Genomic DNA, 21,393 nt, shown 5'->3' on the forward strand with positions numbered 1-21,393 from the left:
CTTTGTGAGTCAGTGTGGGAGGCACTGGACTTTGAAAACTAGGCACTCTGTACTGGGAATGTACTGAGGAATCTTTGGCCATGACTCAGTGACTTGGCCCTTCCTCAGGTGATTTGGGTGCAGGGTTACTATAATTCCAGAAGATGGAGGGAGAGCATAAGATTTACTAAATGCATGTTTGAGAAGCTAACAGGAACTTCTTACTGGTTATCCAGCTTTTGTACTTATCAAAGGAGTCTTACTAACCTCACATCAACTATATGTCCATGCATGTGTGTGTATATGTAAAGAATTAATTAAATTACCTTTGACTGAGACGCATTGATTTGGGTGGTATGGGGATGGGGAAAGTGAATTGGGTGGAATTTTGAAAGAATGAAGTTTCCTCATTTAGATTCTTATGCTGAGTGAAATAAGTCAATCAGAAAAGGACAAACATATGGTCTCATTCATTTGGGGGAATATAAAAATTAGTGAAAGGGAATAAAAGGAAAGGAAAGAAAATGAGTGAAAATATCAGTGAGGGTGAAAAAACATGAGAACACCTAACTCTGGGAAATGAACAAGAGGTAGTGGAAGGGGAGGTGGGTGGGGGGTTGGGGTGACTGGGTGATGGGCACTGAGGGGGGGCACTTGGCAGGATGAGCACGGTGTTATGCTATATGTTGGCAAATTGAACTCCAATAAAAATTTTTTTAAATGTAAAAAAAAAGAATTTATTTATTTACTCATGAGAGACACACACACAAAGAGAGAAAGAGAGAGAAAGAGAGAGAGAGAGAGAGAGGGAGAGAGAGAGGCAGAGACACAGGCAGAGGGAGAAACAGGCTCCATGCAGGGAGCCTGACATGGGACTCGATCCTGGGTCTCCCGGATCACGCCCTGGACTGAAGGCGGCACTAAACCGCTAAACCACCCAGGCTCCCCCTCATTTAGACTCTAACCTTCATATAATCTTTCTCTTATCTAGAAAGGGAAGGTGACTAACATCACTTGAGCACTAACTATATGTCAGGGAGTTTCCTGCCTTGCCTCATTACATTCTCATAAAAAGTCTTTGGAATAGATATTATTGCCATCCTCATTTTACAGAACAGAGGAACCAGGGCTTACAGAGAAGACATATTTGTACATATAACAAATACATTTATCATAAACATGTACATACCAAAGGAATTGATTTATATTTTTACCTTATTTATGTTTCAAATAAATGTCCAGAGGGCAAAAATAAGGTTGATCACTTTAAAAATAGAGTCAATTTATGTCTTAAGAAATCCAAGTGGAAATTTTAGAAAACTAACAGTTACACAGTCTCAGTTCTTCCTTCCTGATATGTTATTGTCATGGAGTGCAGCTCACTTGAGAGGAATATGTAGAACAAAAGCTCGGAACTTCAGGTCTTCCTGGGAGGTATGTGGTTTACCGTGTATTTTACTGGATCTTCTGTGACTCTGCACAGATTTACCTTTCTCCCATCACTACTACCACTAATAGCTTTTTGAACATCATTGGAGGTGGGAAGGATGAGATCCCCAGGTGAGTCTGTGGGGGAAGATTCTTTCTTTGTCTTTCCCAATGGTGTAGTTGTGGTAACTAGGGCCCAGAGAAGAGAGCAAGTGGCTCATTGTTGCACAGCATGTAAGACCTGGTGCCAGCTTTATTGAACAGTTCTTCAAGCCCAAAGCTTTTCTACTATTCCTGGAAATAGTTTAGCTTTACCCTGTTATTTTGGAGAGAATGTTCTCTCTGATTCTCACTCAAGCTCCAGTTCTTCCTAATGACTAGATCCTTCCAATGAGAAAGTAAGATAGTAAATGACCTCTGTGTTATATACTTCTGGACATCCATGTTCTAAAGGCACCCTTTCCAAGGTAAAACTTAACTCAGAGGAGGAATATGGGGCCCATAGCCTGATGACAGGCTTTAAGAACCAATCATGGGGAAGGACTCCATTGAACCACATCACAGAAGGGTGACAACCTGTCCAGCAAGAAAAAAGTCTCTCTTACTCTTTTTAGAGATTTTATTTATTTATTCATGAGAGACACAGGGAGAGGCAGAGACATAGGCAGAGGGAGAAGCAGGCTTCCTGCAGGGGGCCTGATGTGGGACTCAATCCCAGGATCCCAAGATCATGCCCTGAACCAAAGGCAGACACTCAACCACTGAGCTACCCAGGTGCCCCTCTCTTTTCTTCCTTCCTTCCTTCCTTCCTTCCTTCCTTCCTTCCTTCCTTCCTTCCTTTCTTTCTTTCTTTCTTTCTTTCTTTCTTTCTTTTTTCTTTCTTTCTTTCTTTCTTTCTTTCTTTCTTTCTTTCTTTCTTTCTTCTTTCTTTCTTTCTTTCTTTTTTTTTTTAGAGAGAGAGAAAGAGAGAGCAAGCAGAGGGGAGAGAGAGAAAGAGAATCTTAAGCAGGCTCCATACCCAGCACATAGCCCAAGGCAAGACTCAATCTCACGACCCTGAGATCATGACCTGAGTTGAAATCAAGAGTCAGATGCTCAACTGATTGAGCCACCCAGCACACAAAGATAAAAGTTCTCTTGTGCTCATTCAGACTTCTAGGCTCAAAGTCCCCTCCAGGTGCCATCCTTGATATATCCATTAGAGGTTATAGCCACAAATTCAACTCTGATTATTTTGAGCAGAAATTTATTTTTTAAGAATTTGGGTAGTTCACAGGATCACCAGCAGGACTGGAAAATAAGACTAGGAAAACGGCTGGGAACAAGGAAGACTGTGAAGTCAGGGCCACAGTCAATAGAACACTGAACACTTGCACCATCTTGCCCCATCAATGCCATCACCATCATCCCTGCCACTACTACTCCCAGAAATAGGATAAGGCTATCTATTGCCACTGTTGCCATCAGAATAAATCCCCCATTGGCCTTGCTTCTTTGCTTACTAGCTTCTAGTTCAATGTTCAATGTGGGAGTGTCCGATTGGCTGAGCCCAAGACAAGTGTCTACTTCCTAGCTACAAGAGAGGCTGGGAGAGTGTATAGCTACTAACTACCAACTGTGTCTCAGCTGCAAGTCCATACCTTTCTTTGTGACGCTTCCAGTGGGACTCTGCAAACTATGTTTTCCCTCATTCTTTTGCCAGTTGCTTCTAGTTAGACTCTGCATGGGAGACACTGAGAAGAAAGTGTAAATGAAGCAAGTGAAATGAAGAAAGAAGGGGTTTCCTTCCTATTTCTGGTTCTGATCAGCATCTCTCCAGTAGCAAAACACAGTTCTACCTCCAGCCTCCAGGTCCTTTTGGCACTTTTCAAGCAAAATGCATTGCACTTCCTCAGAAATACCAGCACCAGCTGGCTGCATATCTCGATCCAGTGGACCCATCACCAGGCTCCCCTCAGAGATCTGAATGCCAGCCACAGTGGATTTTATTTTATTATTTTATTTTTAAAAATATTTTATTTATTTATGAGAGACACAGAGAGAGAGAGACAGAGAGAGAGTGACAGAGAGAGAGAGAGAGAGAGAGAGAGGCAGAGACACAAGCAGAAGGAGAAGCAAGGCTCCATGCAGGGATCCCAACATGGGACTCTATCCCGGGTCTCCAGGATCATGCCCTGGGCTGAAGGCGGCACTAAACCACTGAGCCACCCAGGCTGCCCGCCACAGTGAATTTTAGAAAACTGAGTGCCAGCCACACAGCCTCTACCTACCTGTCCTGCCAGAGGTGTGAGCACCAGCTGTTCCTGGGCCCCTTCTATGAACTCCTAGGTCTGAAAACCCCAAAGATTTTATTCTCTCAAATTTAGGAGTGATGGGTGCACCCCCATCCCCACCAATGCTCTTATAACCAATTCTCGGTATTAAATCCTCTGTGTTTGAAATACGAGTGCATTTCTGTGTCCTTTACTGAATCTTTTTTTTTAAATAATAAATTTATTTTTTATTGGTGTTCAATTTGCCAACATACAGAATAACACCCAGTGCTCATCCCTCAGTGCCCGCCACCCAGTCACGCACACCCCCCACCCTCCTCCCCTTCCACCACTCCTAGTTCGTTTCCCAGAGTTAAGAGTCTTCCATGTTCTGTCTCCCTTTCTGATATTTCCTACCCATTTATTCTCCATTTCCCTCTATTCCCTTTCACTATTATTTATATTCCCCAAATGAATGAGACCATATAATGTTTGTCCTTCTCCGATTGGCTTATTTCATTCAGCATAATACCCTCCAGTTCCATCCACGTTGAAGCAAATGGTGGGTATTTGTCATTTCTAATGGCTGAGTAATATTCCATTGTATACATAGACCACATCTTTATCCATTCATCTTTCGATGGACACCGAGGCTCCTTCCACAGTTTGGCTATTGTGGACATTGCTGCTAGAAACATCAGGGTGAAGGTGTCCCGGCGTTTCATTGCATCTGTATCTTTGGGGTAAATCCCCAGCAGTACAATTGCTGGGTCATAGGGCAGATATATTTTTAACTCTTTGAGGAACCTCCACACAGTTTTCCTGAATCTTGACTGATAGAGAGGCTGGCTCTTTCAGCTTTTAGAAGTGGAATGCTGGTTTTATTTAATAACAAAACTCTGGCAGAGACTTCTTCAACTGTAGGAATGGGATTAAGATAGTGAATATTGACAAACCATCTGACAGCCATTATATCCATCTGATTTCCAACTGGGCTGTGGAATCTGACAACACCTTGCTAACCCTTCAAGCCTGGCTTGTAGCTCTAGTTTTGCTAGGTTTGCTGTGTGATCTTGGATGAATCTATTTCTTACTAGAAGCTTCTATTTCTACATGGGTTTTTAAAAAGGAGGGTGATTGGGGCTGTGGAACTCAACATTCCCTGAGTTTCCAAACCATCCTCACCTTCCTCTGGGCATTTCTGGCTCTTGAAGATAGCTTCAAGGAGGAAATAAGGAGAGAAAAGATGGAGTCCTGGATCTGCATGACACCATGAATAACACTTGAAGATCCCTCTTGAAGTGTCCTCTGGGTTCTAATGGACAGAATAATGAGCAAATGGTTGATAACAAAGAAACACAACATCTTCCACTGAGGTCCGTGTAAAGCAGAGAGTTCCCTGTGCTAAACTCCTATGACTCTAAGTTCATTCCTAAGGACAGCAGGTGAGCAGACTCTATAAATGGCAAGGCACACTCTGGCCATTTCCAAGGACCACTGATTCAAGGGCCTTCTAGGACAGAATGATTTTGTTCCAGTCATTCATGTATGTCAACATTAATCAAGGACTGAGAGGTACCAATGGGACAGACAAGCATCAGGTGCTTATCAGATTTGGCTGGGTTCCTGAGCTGCTATAGTTCCTCGATTGAGAAGTACTCTCTGACATTATTAATCCATCACCTTCATCTTATGCATAGGAGACTGAGGTCCTGAGGGAATCATCCCTCCATCCTACCCTGTCCCAACAAGGTCATACATTCAACCTAGGGCAAAGCTGGGATTTATATTTGGATATATTTATTCCCAGATAAGTGCTCTTCCCACAGGATGCAAACCAGTTTTGACTTTTTTGCAAATTTGGTCTGGATCACAAAGATGCACAAAGACAGGCTTCTCCAGAGAACAGACTCTCACAGATTTGTGGAGGCAAGAGCCAGATAAATTAAGGAGATGTAAACACAGGGGCCACTTGGATAGATGGTCCTCTGAAAACTGCCAGACGAATAGGACTTTGGGGTCTTCTGCACAACCTTTCCCTGATCCTCCCCAGACACCAATAGACTTCTTAATCTTTGATTTTTTCCCCCCACTGATGGGTTGGCCCTTAAATATCATCCAATCCACAGGTTCTGAAACTTTAAAATCACTTGGAAGTACTTGTTAAAAATGCATATTTATGGGATCCAGAGGACCCATATTTTATTTTTATTTTGTTGTTGTTTTGTTTTTATTTCATAATAACAAACTTAACTCTACAACTCAGCTAGACTTGGAGGGGAGTAAGGAAAACATGGAACCCATTGAACTGCAATGAGAGCACAAATATTATGGGATATTTCAAGAAGATGGGGGTGAGGAGGTGCTCTCTTCAGAAGGTGGTCTGGTCTTGCTGGACTTGCCGTTCTTGGACTCAAAGTGCTCCATGGCTTCCACAATATTCATGATCTCTTTGACCTTGCCAAAGACCATATGCTTGCTATCCAACCACTCAATCTTAGCAGTGCAGGTGAAAAGCTGGGAACTATTTGTGTTGGGTCCAGCATTTGCCATGCACAAGATACCAGGACCATGTGCTTCAGGATGAAATTCTCATCATCAAATTTCTCCCCATAGATGGACTTGCCACCAGTGCCATTATGGCAGGTGACATCACCACCCTGGCACATAAATCCCAGAATAATCCTGTGAGAGCAGGAAACTTTATAACTAAATCCTTTCTCCCCAGTGCTCAGAGCACAGAAATTCTCTGCTGTCTTTGGAACCTTGTCTGCAAACAGCTGGAAGGAGACCAAGGGCTCGCCATCCACAGACATGTTGAAGAACACGGTGAGATTGACTGTGGTTAGGTGGAACAGGCTGCTCCAGGACAGTGGCTTCTGCAATTCCTTGAGGACCTGTATTTTAGACAGCCTCTCCCCACCCTAAGTAACTCTAATGTAGGTGTTTGCTAACAGCATTTTCAGAAATATTCATTAGTTTAACTAGCCCCTTTTAAAGAAAAAGAAACAAAGACATGGAGAGGAAAGGAATTACTAAATAATAAGTGGATCCCAGACTTTCATTAGAGCCTCTTGATCCAAGTGATATCAGACAATGAACTCATTTGAAAGTTACATCCATTCGTCATGGATGCAGTCTTAAGCAACTGACTCTTGGTTTTGGCTCAGGTTGTGATCTCATGGTCCTGAGATCCAGCCCTTTGTGTCAGACTCAGCATGGAGTCTGCTTGAGATTCTCTCTCTCTCTCTCTCTCTCTCTCTGCCCCTCTGGCTTGTTCTCTCTCTCTCTCTCTCTCTCTCTTTCTCTCTCAAATCAATCAATCAATCAATCAATCAATCTTAAAAAAAGATACATCCAGGTTTTGGTGTGCTGTGGTAGTCAAGCCTCCTGCTGTGGGGCTCCTTCCTGAAGCCTGGCACCTTCTTATCTTTCCCAGTCCTTTGGGGACCCCTTTATCCATCCTCCTGACTTCCTAATGCCTTTCCTTTCCCCCATGCCTCCAGTCCTTGCCTCTCCTCTTCCTTCCACTTCTTTCTCATCTGTTCCAATTATCTACCTATAGCTGTGAAAAAATTCCCAGAACATTTTCTATTTCTCACCATTTTGTGGGTGAGAATTTGGGAGGGAATGAGCTCAGTGGTTCTCTCCTGAGGTCTTCACCCACTTTCAGTTGGATGTCTTCTGGGGCCACAGTCATCTGAAGCTCTGCTTAATTGGAAGCTCATTCATGTGGCTGGGAAATGACACAGGCTCTTGGGTAGACCTTGTCTGGGGCTGTTAACCAGAGTGCATGCTTGGGCCTCTCCAATATGGTTGTCTTGGAGTGACTGGACCTCTTACATGGTAGCTGCCTCACACACACACCCAAACAAGCATCCTAAGAGGATCAGGTGCACTTCTTCTGGCCTTAACCCTGGAAATCACACAGTATCATCTGGTTTTACTCTACTGGTCAAAGCAGTTCCACAGTGTGCCAAGATTCAAATGGAGGGAGCATAGACTCCAAGGACTCTACCTCTAGACTGAAGTGCTTGAAAGAATTGTAGGTCCCTTCTTTTAAACTGTGCCATCATTCAGTATCTTTCCTTCCTCCATCCCTCCTCTCTTCTCCCTTCCTCTGTCACTCTTCTTTGCTACCCCATCTCCTCCTTTCATGCTTCTCCCCAGTTATCTTCTATTTTGTAGTGTCTGTGCTGGACTCTGGAAGTGTGTCCTTTTTAAAAAAGATTTTATTTATTTATTCACGAGAGACACATAGAAAGAGTCAGAGACACAGGCAGAGGGAGAATCAGACTCCTCACAGGGAAACCGATGTGGGACTCGATTCTGGAACTGGGATTACACCCTGAGCCAAAGGCAGACGCTCAGCCGCTGAGCCACCCAGGCATCGCCTGGAAGTGTATCCTTTATTGAAAGCCCAGAAAACAAGCTCATAGCCTTTTCAGATATGGAGCTTCATGAAATTGATGGAGCTCAAGCTTCATGGTCCCTCACTTGCGCAAACCCAGTTCTATTCTTAAGCATTTTATGGCAATTTTACCGGACCATAGCATCACCAGAGTTCCCAACTTGCAGGATTTCTATACCTCTTTCTCTCTTTCTTTTGGTGTCACTGGATGACCCAATGGTTTCCTTGTTCTGCAAACATTCCACAGAGGGAGTAGATGCGAATTATTCATTCTCAGAGATATCAGACCTATAGAACACTTTATTAGGGAAACTGGAGGCTTCCAAAGTATACACAGGTATGCTGAGAGTTGAAGAGATAGGGTCAGACATTGATAAAGGGTTAAAGGATGAAGGGCATTGTGTTTGAAGAGAAGGTGACCTGGAGGAAAGGGAGTAAGCAAATTCTGAGGTTCCGTTTTTTTGGAACAGCCAATGTTTTGGCAGCTGAGATTTGGCCAGAGTAAGCCAATATGAAGCGTCAGTCAGGCACATGTGAAGAGAACCTTGGATTATGAGCCAAATTCTGAAGGTTGTTCCAGTTCTCTTTATCCTACTGAGGGAGATGGTGACTCTGCAAGATAGCAGAATAAAAAAGGATGAGATGATTGGGCCTTACTCACCTCAGGAACCAAATGCTGTAGTTAATGGAACAAAAGAGATGGGATCATTTTTATATCTTTTCACAGGAAGATAAAACAGAAGTGGAGTGACTTTTAGGGCTCATAGGGTGCTTGTGTGCTCTGGTTTTTCCAGTCAAGTCCCAGTTTACACCTGTTGTCCCAATGTAGTAATTCATGGCATCCCCTTTCACTCTCAAAAGTTTCTTGGTTTGGTCAATAAAGCATGTGGTTGCCCTGGTTCTAATCACCTTAAAAAGGAAAATGAAGAGATTGGGTGATGGTGCATGGCACCAACACTGGGCTGGTTCACTGGGCCTTTTTCTTTTTTTTTTTTTAATAATAAATTTATTTTTTATTGATGTTCAATTTGCCAACATATAGAACAACACCCAGTGCTCATCCCGTCAAGTGCCCCCCTCAGTGCCCCTCACCCATTCACCCCCACCCCCCGCCCTCCTCCCCTTCCACCACCCCTAGTTCGTTTCCCAGAGTTAGGAGTCTTCCATATTCTGTCTCCCTTTCTGATATTTCCTACCCATTTCTTCTCCCTTCCCCTCTATTCCCTTTCACTATTATTTATATTCCACTGGGCCTTTTTCTGACATAGTCTTGGACACTCCACCCCTTCTGCTTCCTCACTCTGCACCCTTTATCCATCTCATACCTCCCAACTTCCCTTTGGCTACTGCTCCTCATCTTACCTTCTCTTTTCCAAAGCATCCTCTATCGACCCCTCTACAAGGTGCATTCTTACCTTGTGATTGGACTTGTTCTATTTGCCCCAGGCCTGCCAACTTCCTGGAATGGGCCCGCCAACACCCAGATCTCCCACTGGTGCAGGTGAGCATGGGAGACGGGACCCCTGGGACTTACATATTTCTGGGCAGATGGCCCTGCAGACAGCTTCAGATTGGAAGTTGTTATTGTTCCCACTGCAACCACCATAGTTGAATCTGTAGCAGCGTTTGTATTCCTTATTGTACCACCAGCGTGGAATGAGGGCCAGGCAGAGGCCCACATTCATTGGCAAAGTGCATATGTCTGCAAGAAGATGGCAGAGCAGTACTGCTCGGGTGCCTGCCTTGCTAAAGAATATTCCAGGCATGTGCAAAGGCTTGGAAGAATGATAGAGCATGATATTTTTAGAGCAGCATGGATGTGCTAAAAAAAAATATTGTGCTGTTACACTTCTCCACTCTTTTGCACATGCTTGGAGAGTCCACCCCTCTCTTGCTTACTAGGTACATTTCTATTCATTCCTCAAAACACTCCACCCCACATCAGGCTCTTCTGTGATCTCTCTCCTGGCTCCATTCTTCACTGTTTGCTTTTCTTTATTGCTTTTCAATCTTGCCTACACTTCCACATAATTGTAATTATTTATTCATATTTTCTGACTTCTCCATCAGAAAGTGAGGTTTGTACATTACATCATCTTGGTATACTAGTTCCTAGCAGATAATCTGGCACTGAGAGGTTGCTTCAGGAATGTACACAGTACAAAATCAAATATATCCTGAACTTTGAGAAATACTTAATGAGCAACTGTTTTTTTTTAAGTTTTTATTTATTTATTCATGAGAGACACAGAGACAGAGAGAGAGAGAGAGAAAGACAGAGACACAGGCAGAGGGAGAAGCAGGCTCCATGCAGGGAGCCCGGCGTGGGACTTGATCCCGGGTCCCCAGGATCACGCCCTGGGCTGAAGGCAGGTGCTAAACCACTGAGCCACCCAGGTATCCCCCTGAGCAACTGTTTTGTGCACAGTACTATGAGGTACAAATAGAGTTGTTTAGAACCTCACAGTCTGAAGCACAACAATGACAGTTTTTTATTAAAACTCTTAGCACTTGACATATATTGACATATAACCTTAGGAGGTAGGTCCTCTTATTGTCTTCATTTTGCAGATGAGGAAACTGAAGCTCAGAGAGACAAAGTAACTTCCCTAAGGTCACAAAGATGACAAGGGATTTGAACATAGATATTCTGTTGCTCTTAGAATTAAGACCAGATCCCTTACTCTGGCTGGCAAGACTCTGCCTTGTCAGAACCCTGCCTATGTAGCATGGCCTCACCCTCCTGATACTTCTCTCTCTCATCATGGGCGTACTTGCTCTCTAGTCTCTGAAATTTCTACGCCTGAACTTGCTGTCCCTGAACACAGGGACTTTGCACATGTGTGCATTTCCTGTGCCTGGAAATTTTCCCTCCAATTTTTGCCTACTTACAGCCAATCTTTCAGATCTTAAATCATAGATCTCTTTTCCAGGAAAACCTGACCTGCCTCCCCTGGCCTATATTGAGCAAGCAGAGCCCATCATGTGTGTAAGCGGCACCAGTAAATATTTGTTGAATGGATGAATGAATGAATGGTCCTTGATGGTCCTCTTTAAAGTTCAATCATATGGGCACAGAAGGAAGAGTGGAAGAGTAAAAAAGTGGTTAGAGAAGGAATCCTGGATTTATATGACAGAGAAGCCTGGTGGGGGGCAAGGGGGAATGCCAGGAAATAGAAATTGTATACTTGTTTCTTATAGCTATCGTATCACCTGATACTATTTGATGTTTGATGGGACTTCACTGAGAACTTGGCATCTCAGAGGATCACAGAAGAATAGCCAAGAGACCATGTGGTCTAATGCCTACATCTTTCTTACAGATGCGAGAAACTAAGGTCCATAAAGCAAAAACTCTGTTATTCACATCACATACATGAATAGGGGCAGAAAATGAAATAAACTCCTCCCCATTCCAGCGCTGCTAGGATTTGGTTTAAGTAAAAGATGCACCCAGATTCTTGGTCAGAGACCAGCCATCAGGAAATCAGGGGAGGGGTCGAACACTGCCAGTGTAGATGGGCAGAAAGTGGGGGCCAGGAGGGAGGGCACTGGATACTTCAGGGGGTTTGTGTGTTACCTTCCTTGAGGTCTAAACATTTCTTTGAACAGTTAAAATTGCAGCAAGTCATCTTCTCAGGGCAGCTTTTACTCCTCGAGCATTGGTCGATTTCTCTGTAACGGCATGGTATTCTGGTACGGGGACACTTGACTGAGGAAGGGGAAAAAGGGAAGAAGGCAGGCAAGAACCCTCCATTGACAGGCCCAGCACATCACTGCAGAGTTAGAGAAGGCTTTTCGCTTCATCGTCCACAGAAGTAGAGACCTTCAGAGAGCTCAGGATTTTCATACCACTGGCCCCACTCCCAACCCCATAACAACTCCTCATCTATTCACCAAACACAACCCTACTCTCACCCGCACCGCCCGTAAGGTTTTAGGGAGAAGGATGCTCTCCTCTAGGACTACTCTGGTCATTGGATTTCCTATATTTGGACGTTCCCTGGGTGGGGGTAAAAGGGCTGTAGCTCCTCTAGGTGACTGAGATCTCCATTTGTGGAGTCAGGTAGCTGGGCTTTTGAATTCTCTGCAACCCGTGGTGTGGCAGGCACCATTTTTGGACCTTGATTCTTTCATTTGCCTGTAAAGTTATTTGGAGGTCTAGTTGACAAATCTTGGAGGCCTTGTCAGGCGGCCTGGGGCATATTACTAATAACTAATATTAAAGAGATACTATGAGCTTGTCCTCTTTTCCTTAATTCTCATGGCACTTCTATGGGTGAATCCTACCAATATCCACATTTTATAAAACAGAGGAATCTGGAGCACAGGGAGGTCATGTGAACTTCCCCAAGGTCACACAGCCACCAAAAAGTGGAGCCTGGATTTGAACCTGCAATGTATGGCTTCACTGCTGAGTGCTCAGTGTATTTTAACTGCTACTTATGGGAACCTTCATATCTCAGCATTCCAAGGGACTTCCAGAGACCATTCTTTACTCCACAGGCAAGGACTCTCTGGGGGTTTGGGTGTGGGGAGACTTTTGGGGGCTGCAACTGGAAAATTTGAAGCTGCTAAGGGTGGTGCTAGGGCAAGGGACCTTTCTTGTAGGAAAGGCCCACAAGATCCCAGCACCTTTAGTCCATCTCATGAGCTCCGGGTCTAGGCACCTCCAGAAGGAATCCCTCTCATAATGACAGTGGGGAGTCTGTTGCCATAAACTCGGGTTCCTGCACTCACAGAGTGCATCTTATCAGGAGGAAGGGGCCTGAGGGATGGACTGTGAATATCTCCCCTTTCTCCCACACAGGACCCCAGGTTGAGTAGGGGAAGCTTTCCTCATCTGTAGAATTCTTCCCAGAAACTTCCTCCCTCCCAGCAACTTCCATGTCTCCGCTGGGAGGATCTGGTCCCCAGTACTTACTGGCAAGTAACCCCTCAACCAGCTCAGGTTTCCGGACTCCCCCCAAGAGGATGAAGAGTGCTAGGACTGACAGAAGTCCCAAAAGCCCCATGTTAAGAGCTACTGGCCTGGCTGATGGCACCAAAATTAAGAACTGCTCCTCAGTAGCTCCTGCTTCTGAACTTTGGCTTCCCTGGAGCAAAAGCCACATATCACTGGAGACAAGCCAGCTACACTCCCTCTGTTGGGGAACATCAAGTCCCAGAGGTCATTAGTGGGAGTATCTGGAACCCACAGCACTAACCCTGGGGGAAAGGGATTTTGACAGGCAGCTTCTACTCCTCAGCTCACTGAGGCTCTCTGGCTCTCTGGTAGCCAGGAGGAGGGAGTAAAGCTTGTCTGGGACTTCTAGACTCCCTTGGAGAAAGGGATGTCCAATTTCATTTTCCATTTTCCAGGGGGGAGTTTAGAGATCAAGAATATGCTAGTTCTTGAGATGCCTGGGTGGCTCGGTTGATAAAGCATCTGCCTTTGGCTGAGGTTGTGATCCTGAGGTTCTGGGATCAAGCTCCATAGCATCGGACTCCCTGCTCACTGGGGAGCCTGCTTCTCCTTCTTCCTCTGCTCTTCTCTTCCCCACCCATGTTCTCTCTCTTTCTCTCTCTCTCTCTCTCTCAAATAAATAAATAAAATCTTAAAAGAATATTCCAGTTCCCTCTTTCCAATCTTACCCTTCTCCTGATATGTTTTTGTCTGCTTCTTTTTCTCACGCTGTTTATTTTTCTTCTCTCTATGCTTCCTCCTTTTATTCTGTCCCTTGCCTTTTTCTCTTTTCCTGTGAGTCTCCCTCTGAGTCTCTTTCTCCCTGCCCTTTGTTTCCCTTCTTTCTCCTTTTTGTTTTCTTTGGGCCACTCCTTTCTCTTAACCATTGCCAAAAAGAAAAGGTATTGCCATAAGGAGCTTTTGGGGGAGGAGACAGGTTGATCCCAGGTTAAGCCAAATCTTCAGAGAGTATATGTTGAGATCATGGTGCTTTGAAAGCAAGAGAGGATGCCAGAGCTAACAGAGAGCCTCTGTCATTGTGTGCAATTTGGAATGTATGATGCAGGAGGAAATGATAAATATCAGTTACAACCTCAGAAACAGAAGCCATAGGCCATGAGGATCCTTCCTTGAACTTTTCAACTTAAGGTTTGAAGCAGAAATATGACATGTTCTTGGCTCACCTTTGATTTCACCTGCAGCTGCAGGAGACAGATCTAGTGAACTTTTTTGTTCTAATCCATTTTTTAAAGTGAAGTGGAGTTCACATCAGATAAGATTAACCATTTTTAAGTGGACAGAGTAGAGGCTTCTTAGTACCATCACAATGTTGCATAATCACCACTTTTTTTTTTTTTTAATCACTCCAGAAGAAAACCTTAGGGGCACTGGGCTGGCTCAGTTGGAAGACCATATGACTCTTGATCGCAGGAGCTTGAGCTCCACATCTGATATAGATATTACTTAAAAAAATAAAACTTTTTTTTTTTTAAAAAAAGGACTACCTATTAGTAGTCACTATTTCCCCCAGCCTAATCCTGCCCCTGGCAACCAGTAACCAGTAACTTTCTATTTCTATAGATTTACCTTTTCTGGATATCTCATATAAATAGAATCATACAGCATATCATCTTTCATGTCTGGCTTTTTTTGCATAGCCTAATGCTTTTGAGGTTCATTCACATTGTAGCCTATATAACCGCTTTGCTCCTTGTTATGGCTGAATAGCATCCAGTGCACAGTAATAACTTCCCACTTCTAGTGTCAGAGTCTACTTCTGTGCTGTGGGTTTTCTCTGGCTCCCTGACAGCTTGCTCAGCTTGCATGAGGAACAATCTAGAAGAGCAAGGGGTTTAATACACCCAGATATCTGGGGGGGGGATGGGAATTAGTGAAAAAATGCCTCAGCTGCTCCATCACGGAGATGAATGCAGACATTTGGACATATGTTTACAGGGTTCCTTAGAAGGTCCCCAGGGGGAGTAAGCTGCAGTTTGTCCCCATCGTAACAGCTCACAATCGACTCTTCTCTTGCCTGTATCACTTACCCGCCCCCTCCCCCCCATCTTGTGTGTTTGGAAAGATGTCCCAAGTAAACTCCTTTATCCATGTCCTTGTCCTAGGATTGGTTTCTGGGGGATTCAAACTAAGGCAGTGCCTGTAGACCCTTGTCCTAAAAGGGTCTTATAATTTTTTTAAGAAACAGAGAATAACAATGTCTTTGATGCTCTCAGCTCTCGAAGTTCTGACTGTTTTCACTCCCTTTAATGGTGTCACAATAGCCTCAATGATCCTTTACTCTATGCAAGATGTAATGTACCAAACAATGTGAATTATTCAGCCTCAGAGGCATGGGACTAAACAGAATCTTAATTGGGGAAAACTGGGGGCTCTAGACATCGGACATAAAGGAAAGAAGCATAGGGATGGGATCAAAAGAGAATTATACCATGTTTGAAAAGAGGCTGAGATAGGGAAAGAGGAATGCAGAAACCAAGGTTCTGTTTGGGGGAAAACCTGGGGCCTTGGAATGTAGACTGGAACAGTGGAACCCAACGTGGAGAATCAGCCAGGTGCATGGACACAACCTCAGATCACGAGCCACCTCCTGGTGGTTGTTCAGGTGCATCCTTATGCACTGAGGAATAGGAACCCGGCAAGAATGTAGGATGGGACCCACTAAGCATCCTGGGCTCAGCTTATCTTCAGTGTGAGTCTTGAAGTTATGTTTGTGCTTCTTTGCACAGTACCATTTGAGGTACATGCTCTGCAATATTCACACCATTTGCTATCCCACACATCCACATCTTTTGCTCTGCATTCCCTCTGCCCACCCTGCTGCTGCTCATTAGCGGCACTCCCACCTCTCCCTTTAAAACCTCAAACATCAGCTCCTCTGTGATGTCACTGACTCCATCTATACCCCATACCCCACAGACACCTGGACCAATCCTGCATTGTTCTACCATGCTTCTGATTTCATGTGTGTTATTGTGGCTGGTTTACATCCTTGATCTCCTCCATGAGGTTGTGAGCTTCCAAGGGAGCTTTTCAGATTTTTTAGATTGTGTCTAATTTCTACCCACTCTGCTCCATTGTCAAGTCCTGCTTACTTTACCTCCTAGACACCTTTCAAACTCACCTCACTCCTCTCCATCCCCTCAGTTCCTCTCTGGCTCAAGCTACCACATCCTTTATTCCTGAGTCCTCAAAGATACTCTGTTCCTTCTTTGTAGGCATCGTAAAAACCTGATCATGTCACAGTCCACCTCAGTGGACTCATTTGCTCTTGGCATCAAAGTGAGATACTAGCCTCTGGTCCAGAGTAGTTGAAGGTTTCCTGGTGCTAAGTTGCACTTCAATAAGGAGAAAGGCAGCACATCTGCAGCAAAAAGCTGGTAAATACCAACAGCTTAGTTATGACGTACAGCAAAAATGTGCCAGTAATAGCCACCAGGGGACTCAAAAATTAACAAGCACAAACAAACAAAAAAGAGAATAATGAGTTAAAAGCAACCATGAGACTGCTGGTACAATCCTACAGTCATCTTCCGTTTGGGGAAACTGAGGTCCAGACAGGATGAAGATACTTCCTAATATTAACAAAATATCAGGGGCAGTGATGGTTCTAAATTGCAGGTCACCCCAACCCAGCAATCTTGCTCAGAGACCAGCCCTTAGCAAAGCAAGGATGATGCCACCTAGGTGGGCAGATGAGAAGGTGGGCAAGGTGGATGGTTATTCTGAGGCTCAGAATAATATCTTGATTGAGGTCTAAACATTTTTTTCCACAGCTGAATACACAACACTTCTTGTTGTCATCTAGACATTGTCTGTCCTTCGCACATTCATCCCTTTCTTGGAATTCACATTCCCTAGGGAAAGGACAGTTTTACAACCATGAATGATGGAGGGCACAGTGTCCACTCTTCCCCCAACGTGAGGCAATTCTGGGGAGTCAGGGAAGTTTGCTTTGTCTTTGCTCATCCACCAAGAGACCTTTCTTCAGGGTGTCTCATTTATTTCCCAGCACTGTCTATGCTACCCTCCCTTTTGACACCCCTTATTCTCTACCTTCTTACCCCATGCCTAGTTCCACCCCCTAGCCTCATCCCCTCTAAGGCAGGATGTCTCAACCTTGTCACTAGGGCCTGATCATTAGTTATGGGAGGAGAAGGGCTGTCCTGTGCACTGTAGGATGTTTAGCAGCGCCTTAGCCCTCTACCCACTGTACACCAATAGCACTCCCCAGTTTAAAAACTAAAAACATCTCCTGACATTGCACATGTCCCCTGGAAGGCAAAATGGCCCCACTGAAAGCCATTGGTCGGAGGTAATTTGGTCATTTTGGCCTGGTTGAGGAGTCCGTATTTGGGAGTTCTTTCTGGGGGGCACTATTGCACAGTGATTAGTATTGCTTACTCTGACTTCAGAGAGTTGGGTTTTAAAATTCTACCCCTTGGATTACCACTCACCTCTCTGAACTGTGGTTTCATCACTTGTAAAATCATTTTAGCCTCAAGAGGTGTTGAGGAAGAAATGAGACAAAGTGTGTAGGGACGCTTGGGTGGCTCAGTGTTTGAGCATCTGCCTTTGGCTCATGACCTGATCCCGGGATCTGGGATCAAGTCCCGCATTGGGCTCCTTGTGTGGGCCTGCTTCTCCCTCTGCCTGTGTCTCTGCCCCGCACTCTGTCTCTCATGAATAAATAAATGAAACCTTAAAAAATTTTTAAAAAGTGTGTAAAGCTCTAATCATAGCAACTGATGCATAGCGATGTTAACTAACATTTGTCAACTGTTTGCCATAAGCCAAGAGCTTTTCTGTGCATTTAAATCATACCTTGTTCAGTTTTACTGACATCCCCATTTTGCAGAGGAGGAGATACAGCACATGGAATTTAAGCATCATGCCCGAGGTCATGGACACTGAGTGGTGGAACCAGAATGTGGATCTCTCAAACTCCTGACTTTCTAAATGTTCAGTAAATGGCAGCAATAATCATTATTACTATGAGGTCATGGATTCTTAACTGCAGTTCAAAGAACCTTCTGGATACTGTCTTTTATCCTTAAGGTAAGGCACCCCTGGGGTTGCAGGAATGGTTTATAATACTCTGCAGTATTGTATTGCATTTGAAAGAATCAGGACTTGCTAGGGATAATATCCTGAGAAAGGGGGCTGTTTCTGTTGTGGGGTGAGAGGAAGGGCTCCTAGACTTCCCAGATTCCTACAGTCTCTCTCATACACACTAGATCCTGTGACTCTTCCCTCCACTCCACTCTACCCCATTGACCCTCACTTCAAAGGGGCTGAAAGTCCTGCATTCTTGCATTCACTGAAGGGCTCTTCCATAAAGAGAGAAATTGGAAGAAATATGCAAATTTCTCCCAACTTAGGACCAGCGCTAACATGGTGGGAAGCAACTCAAGTCTTATGCCTTGTTCCTTCCTCCTAGTAACTTTCCTCTCTCCAGGGTGAGGGCTGAAGCCCCAGTATTTACTGGGAAAGATCCAGTCACTCAGACAAGAACCCTTGTCTAGTGAATGGGACATTCACTAGAAGGGTGGATAAGACCAGGATGCTCAAAAGTCTAGAAGACTCCATACTGAAGAAGAGCTGGTCTGTCCAGTGATTCCAGAGCATGAAAATGTCCAGCTGCCTTTGACCAGCCTATTTCTTCAGTAGTCTGTATGTTGGATGTGAGAACTGGAGTGAAGCCAGCCACCTCCTTTCCTGCTGGGAACCCCAATTTCCTGAGATCATCAATGTGACAGCGGGTGTCTATAGCACACAGCCCTGGGGAAGGGTCTTTTGTTGCATGGTTCCTGATCCTCAGCAGCCTGGGCAGAAGCGTGCCCTCTGGTCAACCAGGGGGAGTGGGCAAAGCTTGTCTCACATTCCAGGTGACCTTCGGAGTCAATGCCACCATCAGGGTCGTCTTCTTGGTAACTCTGAGAGTTGCAGAATGTGCCTGCTCTCCATTCACTTTACATTTTATCTGCACACTAAGTGGCATGTCCTTTTTGTTTGTCTCTGACATGTGTCTCTATGGATCTCTTGTTATCTCTGTCTTTCTGTGCTTCTCTGTGTCAGTGTCTGACCTACTCTCTTCTTCTTTGGGTCTCTCAAGGTCTCTGTGTCTCTTTATCCCTCTCCTATCCTTTCCTCCCATCCTTCTCCATTTTCTCTTTCAGTAGTTTATATTCTTTGAATAAGGCCAAAAGAGTAAATGTGTTGCCACAGAGTGGGGCATGGGGAAGGAACAGCCTGTCAGCACAGTTTTCAGAGAGTATTTGTCAAAGTTGTATTACTTTGAGAACTTTAAGGAATGTCATAGAGCTTCTAGGGGGGTGTCTCCCATCTGGTGCAAACTCCTTGTTGTTGGAGGAGGAACTGTAAGATAGGGAGACCTGCCTGAGAGACTACACCCAAGAAGAGGTCCATAGCAGTGGAGTGGCTGGCTTCTGACTGGACTGGTGAAAGGGCTCTGGAGAGAGTGCTAGGGTACTTGGTAGCTTTCCAACAAAGAGTCCACATGTCAGCCAGTCTCTCAGTCTTGGCAGGGAGAGAGACTCTCTTCAGAGAGTAAATGTCATCTGTAGGGTCCTCATTTCTTCCATTAACTAGCTGTTGCACTTTTGGGCCAAGCTTTGTTCTCCATTTGTCCTACATGATGGGCAGAAGCCAGACAAAGCAAGCCTCATCATCAGTTTAGTGATGATATGGTCACAAAATTTAGGATCACTGACAGAGCCTTCTATGGGAGTTTGTGATGTGGGTCTCAGCCTATTTACAGTGAGTTTCTCAGCTAGGAAGGCCTGAGACATCCCTGAGTGGGGGGCATATTTACTCAAAGAGAGGCCTCCAGACATTCCCCTCACAGACATCCCCCTACCACCACTGGGCCAGTGTTGTGGTTGGATAAGATTTTGTGGTTCTTTTTATGATCCCAGGACTTGCATCTATCATACCATCAGGGAACTTAAGAGAACAAGATTTAATAGTCACAAGCCTTGTAGGGTACATGGCAGGCTAGAGGGCCACACAGGAGGTTGTGGACAGAGAATGTGGGAGAAAGTGCAGACCTAGGACTCTCCCTTTATTAGGGTCCCAGGGTGAAATGTAGGGTTTCATGAGTTCACTTTCTGTTGGTGAATTTAAAGCACATAGAAGTGGGTATTAGGGTGTGGGAAGGGAGAAACTGGGCTTTGCCATGATCAATGATTTGGATTCCTTGAGGACTTCCTAAAAGTGGAACTTCGTGGGTGAGGGGAGAGTGGTTGCTCATCTAGTCCTGTCATTACAATCTGTGTTATACAGCTGAGTTGTCCTATTGTGTATTGCAGTGGGTGTCTTTGAAATGGATGCCTCACCACTCAAAAGCTTAATGTCAGGCACTCACATTACAATGAAAAAGCTGACTCTCAGGCACTTACACTACAGAATCCCATACCATCAGTTTCAGGGACCCAGTGGACCCCACAAAGGGAGCAGGAAATAGAATTTCTAATGAATAACCAAGATGTCTTCAGAGGTGCTGTCCCTCTTTATTCTGTGTCCTTCTCAAAATCATCCCAGAAGAGATTACAAAGCTGAACCACCTGGGTGGAAGGACTCTGAGGGCACAAGTCCCATTTCCTCATCTTACACATAGGGGTCATAAGGCCCATTGGAGTGCAGATGCTGATTCAATGTCATCAAGTGAGTGAGTGTCAGAGATACAGGTCAGAGGGAATGGAGTGTCTGAGTTCTTGTCAGAGGTCACTATGGAATCTTCTGATATTAGTGTGGACATAATATGTTACTATGGAGTGGGAGGAATAGTACGTAAAAGGGGAGGGGGTGAAGGTGATGTGTACAGTGGGGACAGAAGCTAAGGAATTCCAGGGTCTATAAATGCCCAAATGGTTCCTGCGGCCCCCAAATGAGACCAAATTCTTCTCTAAATCTTCTTGAAAGTAAATGAAAACTCAGAATTCTGATTGTTCTATCTATCTATCCTGTCTTGCTTAATTTCCAGCCCCACCCAAGGGTCTCACTTTCAAAGCAGGTGAGATGAAATTTATGTCTTTGGGGCCTGAGATGAAAGACACATTTTGGCCCCTTCCCTCACCCAATTTCTTGAAGAAGGCGAGTAAGGATACATGTGGATCTTTGCCCTGCTTCTCTTACCTCCTCTCACTGATGGTCATAGTACCCTGCCTCTACTAGCTCAGCCACACTTCTGTTCAAGTACCTATCCCCTGTCAGAATGAGAAACTCCAAGGGGTACTAAGCTTGATGGCCTCTACCTGGAAATTTTTGCTTGTTAATTAGGCCAAGACAGTTTCCTCAAACTTCCTGTCCCTGGCTTTCTGTGTTGTTTCCTGAGTCCC

At 44.7% G+C, this 21,393-nt stretch overlaps 1 protein-coding gene, 1 long non-coding RNA gene and 1 pseudogene across 2 annotated transcripts; 1 reads left to right on the forward strand and 2 right to left on the reverse strand.

Annotated features, from left to right (window-relative positions):
• Positions 1–5,999: 5,999 nt before the first annotated feature.
• LOC119865748 lies at positions 6,000–7,359 on the reverse strand (annotated as a pseudogene).
• Positions 7,360–8,350: 991 nt separating this feature from the next.
• LOC119865675 (WAP four-disulfide core domain protein 6A-like) lies at positions 8,351–13,192 on the reverse strand. The gene is made up of 4 exons (XM_038572453.1): positions 12,995–13,192; positions 11,651–11,782; positions 9,605–9,772; positions 8,351–8,682 (listed from the first exon to the last, which is right to left on the reverse strand). Coding segments are annotated over exons 1-4 (492 nt in total). The 5' UTR covers positions 13,185–13,192; the 3' UTR covers positions 8,351–8,680.
• Positions 13,193–15,377: 2,185 nt separating this feature from the next.
• LOC119865676 lies at positions 15,378–18,025 on the forward strand. The gene is made up of 3 exons (XR_005377915.1): positions 15,378–15,725; positions 16,252–16,413; positions 17,892–18,025. It is a non-coding gene; the product is annotated as an uncharacterized LOC119865676 (long non-coding RNA).
• The last annotated feature ends 3,368 nt before the right edge of the window (positions 18,026–21,393 follow it).

Source organism: Canis lupus, chromosome 24, assembly GCF_011100685.1.
Source record: "Canis lupus familiaris isolate Mischka breed German Shepherd chromosome 24, alternate assembly UU_Cfam_GSD_1.0, whole genome shotgun sequence".
In the NCBI taxonomy this organism is placed as follows: domain Eukaryota; kingdom Metazoa; phylum Chordata; class Mammalia; order Carnivora; family Canidae; genus Canis; species Canis lupus.